The following is a 9,425-nucleotide window of genomic DNA, read 5'->3' as shown; positions in this document are numbered from 1 at the left end:
TTTTACTTTTCACATATTTTTTCACTTAGTTTTATATTCTTTCATCCAATCTCAATAATTGATAAATTGTATGAATTTTGTCTTTGATTTGAATTCAACTAATTTTGATACCTAATTGGTGTATGTGACAAGTTTTGGGTTAAGTTATATTTTGAAAATATAAACATTGATTATAACAATATACATCACAAGAAATTACAAATTGGATTAGATCAAATTTAGATTTATATGAAAGAATTCTAGATCTACAACTTTAATGTTAGATCTTATTTTTTTAGTTTTTAAGGATCTAAAGTGAAATTTTCTATAAATGATTAGGATAAAGAATGTTGGGACCCAATTTGATACTCCAAACTTTAATGAAATTTTAATGCTCCGAAAACAAAATACAATACAAAAGTATATATTTGGAGTTTTAAAGCTCCATAAATTTAGAAGGAAGAGAAGATTTTTTTGAGTTAGAACTAGTGGACCCATTTTAAGTTGGATGACAATTTTTGTTAGTATTTGATATTATAGTGAGTAAAAAGAATATTTGGGCTAAGAATTTTATTTTATTTTTTAATTTAGTATATTTATTTTTTTTGGACTATTATACGATTAACAAAAAAATAAAAATAAAAAAATTGGAAGACCTGAAATTATAATTATATCTTTTAGAGTTAATTTTAAAAATTAAAATATCTTTTAAAATTAAAGTAATTTAGATTGAATTAGAAATATGATATAATTTAAAAAAAAATAAACTATAAAAATAAAGATATAAATTTAGAAAATTTGAAATGACAATTATATCCTTGTAAAGTTAATTTTAAAATTTAAAATATCTTTTAAAGTTAGAATATTGAAATTTAAATTTGAAATGAACAAAATTTGATATGAATAAAATTCGGTCGATCAGCTTCCTCTGTATTTAGTATGTCATTTATGGTGACCTAAGACCGTCATCTGCTTCTAATTACTTTAATTAAGTACTAGTGTTTTGTAGTAAATTTGATTATAGTATTTTTTAAATTTTAAAAATTAATTAGCTTAAGTATTTTGAGGTTTAAGTTTAATTATTTATATTTAATTTATTCTATTATATTAAAATTCATTCTTATTATACATACTAAAGCATATATTATGTTATTATTTTTTAATTAGTATGCTAAAATTCTAAAGATGATTGTTTCCACCTTTAAATATGCATTTAAAACAGTTTCTTAAAAAGATTTTTTTTTAACTTGTAAATCTAGAGCTTTATACTTTTTTTTTAAAATTACATGAAACTTATTATTTCATTATCTCGTATTTTTTTTTATTATGAAAAATTAAAATTGAGCAACAATTCATACTGTCTTACAATTATCTATATGTTTTTTACTTGAATTCAATACTACTTTTAATTATTTAAAATTATTCTGCGATTATATTGTGAATTTTTTATTTAGCCTATATTATATCTTTTTTATGTTATGCTTATTCTCATTTTATCCATTTTACTTTGATTTGTATCATTTCTTTTCATGGCTATTTAGTAAATGATAGAATATTATCTTAGTGTTTGTTTCCTTCATGTTATTAAAAGATTAATCGAGAATAATCATTTAAAAAAATTGAAAAGAAAGATAGAGCAAATAAACTACATTTAATTATTTAAAAGCAAACATGCTTTTTTTTAATAAAATAAAAAACTTTTATTTATAACAAATTTTCTCAACTTTATTTTTCAGGATCCATTTTTTTTTCAACTTTATAAAGTTCGCCTAAAAATTAGCGAACTTCCTAGATCGACAAACTTGACTACTAACATAATGTTCGCGGATTCGGCGAACATGCTCTCACTACAGTACAATTTTGATTATTGGTATATTTTTATTTTTTTTCAATTAATATAACTTTATTCACTTAATTTAAAATTGTTAATTTTAAAATTAAATAGATATAGTTTAAATTAATAATTTAATTTAATTTGATAAAAATAAACGTAATTATATTATTGTATTCATATGATTAATTATATTTATTTTGTTTTTAAAAAATATACTATTTTAAACCTTAATTTTAAAATAAAAAATAGTTTAATTATTCTGTTAGTCCTTATAATTTTATCAAATTTTTAATTAAGTCTCTATATTTTTTTCTTTTCAATTGGTCCCTATACGATATTAGATTTTATAATTAAGTCTCTGGAGTGATAAAAATGTTGAAATTAACAGAATATTATATCAAACAAAAGAAATATGCCTAACACTTGATTAAATATTCTATTTTGTTTAATAGAATATTTAGTTGATTCCAATGTCTTTGTGATGAAAAGAACTTAGTTATAAAATTTGATATGGTATGGACACTTAATTGAAAAGAAAAAAAATATAGAGATTTAACTAAAATTTAGTAAAATCATAGGACCAATGGAATAATTAAACCTTAAAAAATAAATATCCTCTTATAATTTTTAAATAAACATGATAAGCAAAATATATTTTCTTTATTTTTATTATCTTACGCAAAAGATATCTCTAACTATATTTTTTAGGTAAGACTTATTAGTTCTTTCAGATATTTTGTACCTATATATACATCCTAATGTTATTATTTTAAAGGATTATATTTATCTATTTGTTGAGGTACTTAAAATATCAGTGGGTGAAGACCCCTTCAAAACAATAATACGCGAATGTTTATTAAAAATAATACAAGTATATTAATTTTTTAATTTAAAATTAACAGTTTTAAATAGTTACTTTTTAAAAATCGAAATAGCATAATTAATCATATAAGTATAATAATACGATTACATTTATTTTTATCGAATTAAATTAAGTTATTAATTAAATTATATCTATTTGAATTTTAAATTAAAAATTTTATAATTTAAAATGTTAAATTATGTGAATAAAATTAGATTAATTAAAAATAAAAATATATCAATACGATTTAAAATTGTATTGTAATGAGTTTATAAAATTCTAAAAGAAAGTGAATCTTAAAAGATAAAAATAAAAAATTTTGTTATGAGAAACAATAATTTTTTATTTTATTTCAGTAAAAAATCAACACTAATAAAAACTAAAATTAAAAAAAAAACGCTGCTTAATAAATAAAAAAAGATGAGAGAGAGAAAATGAAAAAATAAAGAGGCAGGTTTTGGTAATAGAAAAGAAAAGAGAGCGTTGGAAATGAAAAGATTTTGATATTAAATTTAATATAAAGATAAAATTTCTCTTTTGTAAATTTTTATGGAATTTTAAAATTCTAAACAATAGAGAAGTATCCTAACAGCTACCAAGAAACCAACTCATATCCTCTCGGCTTGGATAATTTTTATTTTTTTGGTAAAATCGACTTGAATAATTTTAATTCGCAAGTTATCCTAGAAGGCCAAAAGTCTAAACTACTCGCATCTAAACGAGTCTTGTTCTGACCCAAAAAAAAGAGTCTTGGCTTTAATCAGGTTGACTTACCCATTTTTCGAACAAACCGAGCTAACTTCCAATTACGGCTTGTTTTACCAGCTCTAATCTAAATTATCTTCAATAAAATAAGTTCATGTTATTCTATATGCGCGAGACAATTGATGTATGTGATAACGGTGTTTTGAATTGAAATATTTTCCAACCCACAAAGTACTATCACTCATTTTTCGTCTTAAAACTAATCTATGAATGAAGTCAATGTAAAAGATGATAGACTTAAACTTGGTTTCATAAATTAATTTTTAAACATTTTTAAAATTTAAAAATATTATAATAGATATTAATATAAAAATTAAATTAGGATATTAATTAATATAAAAAATTATATTAGACTTTTTAATTTTGATAAGTACACATTTTTTTTAAAAAGCTCCACTTGAGATGTTTTTAAAAGCACCCGAATCTTTTAAAAATTGTAATCACAAGCGTTATGGTCACCGCCTCTTTAAAAAGCTTTCCCAAACCATATCTTAATGCAATTAAATGAATGGACGTAAATAAGCAACTTAAGGAGTGAAAATTAATCAAAATTACTCCATGATTGTAACAACAGGAGGGTTATGGTCTCTAATGGCAGATTCTCCTAGCTCGTGACAATGTTTCACACTCTTGCTGGTTTTAACTTTGGAACCAAGAACTCTCTTTTACACAAAGCATTCAGCTATGTTGGTGATGGTAACAAGTGAAGCATCTGTAAATAGCACTGAAAAAAGCAGATATATATATATATATATATATAATATATATAAAAAATCTCTGTACAAAAAATACAAGCTAATCAACTTATTCAAGTATGCCAACAAGAAGCCTCAACATAAGCACACAAGTCTGAAATGTACTTAGCTTTCATGAACAACAGTATTCACAATAGCAACCTAAATGCTAACTCCGGAAAAAGCACGTACCTAATACTAGACTAATATTATTTGTATACCTAAAAATCTGATGCAGTGGTGAAGATAATGTAAGAGATTACAAAGTTGGAGGAAATGGGTATTAAACTCTTGGATAGCGTGAACGACCCTTCTTCTTTAAGAATTCAGGGATCTCAACCAAACTACCGTCGGTGAAAGAGGAAGATCGCCGACCAACACCAATGGCATCTCCCTGTGCGAGTTGACCGGCCTGCATTTTGAACAAGGATCAGAAAAACGGTTACTCAATCACAGCTAGAGAAAAGAAAGAGATGAGGGAAGAGTTTTTAAATCATACCTGTGTGGGTCTTCCTTCACTTTCCTCTTGCCGCTTGAATCCAGTTGCAATTAATGTTATGCTTACCTATAGAAACCAAATGACATGATTTACCATGCTCATAATAATATACATTCAAATAATTAAAAGTGATTATTTGATACATCATCATTGTAAATTTTACATTGACAACCAATCACATCTCTCTTTTTTTCAAAAAAAAATTGCTTAAATAATTCTTTCTATCCCTATAAAATATACGTTTTTCAGTTCTGGTTCCAATAATTTTATTTTATTTTGGTAGTTAAAATTTAAAAGGTTTTGGTTTTAGTCCTTACTATTAGCTTGCTTCGTTAAGTATTTACATCACAAATTAAATGATGATCGGACAAGCTGAAATATTGATGTGACAAGACGTGACACATCAGCATTTAGTTTGCCCCGTCAGCACTTAACAGAACAAACTAAGGATAGAGACTAAAACTAAAACCTTTTAAATTTTACTGGACTAATAATACCAAAAGATAAATTTTACAGGGAGCAAAACAAAAAATCAGATATCTTATAGGGACCAAAAACTTATTCAAGCAAAAAAAAAAAGAGATTCTTTTACATTTTTTGTGGCCGTTATCACAACACAGCCACTTATAGTATATTAAAATTGGATCCATAATTCTTGAACTTGATGTGAGAAATCGTAGTTTAAACAGCATTTAGCTTTTAATGCCAGCAAGATAAAAGATACACACGGTTTTTGTCATTTTAATTGATATAATATATAAATACAAAATAAATATATAAACAAAAAAATACAATGATGACTTTAAACTTGATCCAATTGTATCAGTTAAGTTTGCAATTCTCTCTATAAAGGACCACAGGTTTTTTTACAAAACGTCATTGAAGAACAGTCTTCTTCTAAGGACTTAATGGTCGAAGTTACTTCTTTAGGGTGATCTTAAAGCTTCCAAAAGCTATATTTATTAAAAAAAAAAAATAACAAAACATAGTCAAAGGAGTATGTTAAAAAACTTGGAACGTCAAATTGGTTCTTAGTTATCTGCAAATATAAAAGTGAAACCAACTTGCAAAGTGCTGATCAACTGTTTATTGTTAGCACATGCTCATTGCATCATACAACTTTTATTATATCCAGGTATAATTGCAGGAAACTTGCTTCCTCTAGGAAGATGATGGAAAGGGATGATGTTGGCCATTTGAGATAACCGTGTAATTTATGCAAGTTCATATAAATAATATTTGAGGGATTACATAATTTGACTTACTTGTCCACTGAGCGATGGATCTATTACTGCTCCAAAGATTAAGTTAGCAGTAGGGTCCACAAGGTCATATATAACCTCTGCTGCAGCATTTACCTGCAAATGATTGTAGAAAAAGCAATAGCACATGAAAGATCATCCAACATTATAGTAATAAACAGAAGGCTAGTGCCATTTTATTTATTTAAAATTCTGCAGTATAAGTCAAACAATCATATGCTCAATTCAAAAACCAGGTTTATAAACTATCTATTCGAAAAGTACCACAACAAAATTATAGTAACCTCTGATCTTTTCACGCATAGATAAAAAACCTGTAGACTAAAACTGAAACAACTTGCAGTTATCTCAATCATGTAACAAACTGTTTCTATGGAATTTGGCACATGATTGTTAAGAGTTCTGACTGCATTCAGTATATACTGCTGTTTTTGACTTCCCATAACCCTCAGATTATACTAATTCCAAGGAACAAGAAATATTAAAGAGATAAACAACATGGGCATAGACAAAATATATATTTGGCAAAGGAGAAATCTTAAAAGCCAGATGAATAGCTAACTACCTCAAACAATGTAAGATCACTTCCACCGGTGATGTTCCACACAATTCCAGTAGCCCTTTCTATACCAATATCAAGCAAGGGTGACTGGATAGCATTTAATGCAGCATCTCTAGCCCTTGTTTTCCCTTAAACAGAAAAAGTAGCCCAATTTCAGCAAGATACATAATTCAAGGTCATAATGTGCGCATCAATTGCAAGCCCAAAAAGGTGGTGGGTCGATGAAAAGATGATGCATTTAATTAAATAATCAAAAATTCAAATAGTTAACAGAATGTAGAGCAGAGAAGACCAGCTCCAGCTCTATTACTGAGGAATGAGGAGCATTAAACCATATTCAGTTCACTGTTTGTTTCTTTCAGATATACTATGAGAAAAAAATAGTTCCAAGGCAATGTCAATCATGCTTTAAAACAATTTTGGTTGTGCAATTATTCCCCCATAGACATGCCCACCATAGGCTAATTATGCAGCTGTCCTTCTAAATACATAGTTTACACATATTATAATGTACATTGAGAAAAACGGGATTTTGAGTTATAATATGATTGAAATAGAATATCAGGATTCAGGAACTGCAATGCAGCCCTTTGTGATTTCCATACACACCAGTTGCAGTCCCTATCCCCATGAGTGAGGAACCTGCATTGGCCATTATAGCTCGAACATCAGCAAAGTCTACATTCACCAATCCTGGTATCTGCAATCAATTGATAAAACTATGGACATAAGACAGAAACCATCAACTCTAAACCACAGGTAACATAATGAGGACAACTTATTGGTGGAATGGACAGACTATGCTTACCTAAGTGCATCCAATATTGATAACAAAACAAATGATTTCAAGCAAATAAACATATGGTAACACACAATTTTAAAGTTTGAACCAATCAAAACTATACGTTAAAACTGTTCATATTTTTACATACCGTAATAATATCAGATATGCCACGAACACCTTGGCGAAGGATATCATCAGCCAGATTGAATGCCTCGGTTACAGGGGTAGATGGAGAAACCGCTGTCAGCAGCTTGTCATTTGGAATAACGATCAGAGTGTCAACGTTATCTCTTAAAGAAGCAATTCCTTCTTGTGCTTGAACAGCTCTCCTTCGTCCTTCAAATGAGAAAGGGGTTGTGACAATACCAACAGTCAATATACCCATTGACTTTGCAACACCAGCAATAACCGGAGCTCCGCCAGTGCCAGTTCCTCCACCCATTCCAGCCTGCAAAAGTGAAATTTACTTTCCAAGCTTACGAAAATATACCAATACTTTAGTAGTGTTGCAAGCATTCTTATTCGCAATTCTGATTTTTGAAAAACTAACATTTGAAAGGTACCTATCTATTAGTTTATTCTCCATCTTATCTACTCTTCTTAGCCTGCTTCTACTCCTACCTATTGAATATCTCTCCATCTCATCTATTTTTATTTGGGCTTCTATTTGTCAAGTGTCAACTCATCCATGATCAAACCACAAAAGATAGAATTCTACAATCTATCACAAATCACGTTTATAAGTATAATATTTTGAAGAGTACCATATAGAAAACTCAGAATACAAAATCCATATGCACTTTGCAGGAGCTATAATTGAAGTAGATTGGACAATTGAACTTACTGTAACAAAGACCATATCAGCTCCATAAACTGCCTCTTCTATAGATTCTTTGCTTTCTTTAGCAGCATTCATGCCAATGTCAGGGTTACCACCAGCACCAAGACCTCGTGTAAGCTCTTGACCAATCTGCAGACGGTTCTCAGGAAACACAGGTGACATTCTCATTGCTTGAATATCAGTATTAACAATCCAAAACTCCATGCCGTTCATCGAGCTCTCGATCATGCGATTGACCGCATTTGAACCCCCACCACCTACACCAATGACTTTGATCTTTGCCTCATTGTAATTACTCGGAGTAGATGTGGCTTCTAAGCTCTCAGCAACATTTCCACCCAAACTATCCTTTCTTGGGTCATTCACTCTGCTGCTCCCTTCTCCTCTAAGCATTGACACCTCTGGATGCAGATCCAGAAAAGGGTCTTTACTATGATAATTACTAACACCGTGGAAATGCGAATTGGCAGAACACTTAACTTGCAATAAGGGGGACTTTCGGTTGCCGCTCGAAAATCCATACTTGGTCTCACACAGATTGAGGAAACATGTTTTCCCTCCTACAACAGCGAGCACTCCTGCCGAATTCCTAGCATTGGAAGGTGCAAAACACGTGGACATACAGGTTGCCATTTCTAAATTCTAAGGTATCCAAACTCGTGAGCCGTGATAAGACTCAACAGATTGCTACAAAAAATCAAACAAGATAAATTAAGCTTCAAAAAACGAAAATAAGCCCCGAAAAATTAGGTCGAAAATCAGCAGATTTTAGGTAATTGCAAGGGGCAATATCGAGTAGCGTGACAAAAACCAAATTAACAAGAAGAAGAAGAACAACAACAGCAGCAGCAACAATAGTAATAGAAGTAAATGAATGGAGAAATAGAGAATCGGCAGTTAAGAGAAGCACAAATCTGAAGCGGCGCAGTGTGAATTGGCAAGAGAGAGACCTGAGAAGTAGGAAGAGAAGAGGAAGTGTGGTGGAAGCATTTGCTTTGAGGCACTCGCTGACTGAGTCACTCACTTCTGTATTCGTAGCTCAATTGAGGTTTTTGGTGTGTTGCTGTCTGTTATTGTTATTGTTGATAACGAAAACTGGAGTGGTGCGTTTCAGCTTGTGACTGCTGCCTCTTGTTTTTTATGGGTACCAACGATGTTGATAACATTAACAACTTCGGAATTAGATGCTACCTCTCTCCCTAACTTTCTCTAACCCCTATCAGCCAGGGTTTTTCAATCTTTTACTTCTTTTTCTTTCTATCTTTATTTTTTCCCTTTTTTTCCGATTCATTTATCAGTCTTT

General features: G+C 29.6%; 1 protein-coding gene across 1 annotated transcript; it reads right to left on the bottom strand.

The window, feature by feature from the left end:
* Positions 1-4,159: 4,159 nt before the first annotated feature.
* LOC112696695 (cell division protein FtsZ homolog 2-1, chloroplastic) lies at positions 4,160-9,425 on the bottom strand. Its single transcript, XM_025749523.3, has 8 exons — positions 9,073-9,425; positions 8,126-8,809; positions 7,430-7,729; positions 7,107-7,197; positions 6,501-6,625; positions 5,939-6,031; positions 4,674-4,739; positions 4,160-4,586 (listed from the first exon to the last, which is right to left on the bottom strand). Exons 2-8 carry the CDS (start codon positions 8,753-8,755, stop codon positions 4,458-4,460), a joined length of 1,434 nt encoding a protein of 477 aa, XP_025605308.1. The 5' UTR covers positions 8,756-8,809; positions 9,073-9,425; the 3' UTR covers positions 4,160-4,457.

The sequence above is a fragment of the Arachis hypogaea genome, chromosome 6, assembly GCF_003086295.3.
Source record: "Arachis hypogaea cultivar Tifrunner chromosome 6, arahy.Tifrunner.gnm2.J5K5, whole genome shotgun sequence".
NCBI lineage: Eukaryota > Viridiplantae > Streptophyta > Magnoliopsida > Fabales > Fabaceae > Arachis > Arachis hypogaea.
The sequence above is the reverse complement of the archived record's forward strand: the minus strand, read 5'-3'. Positions and strand labels throughout refer to the sequence as shown.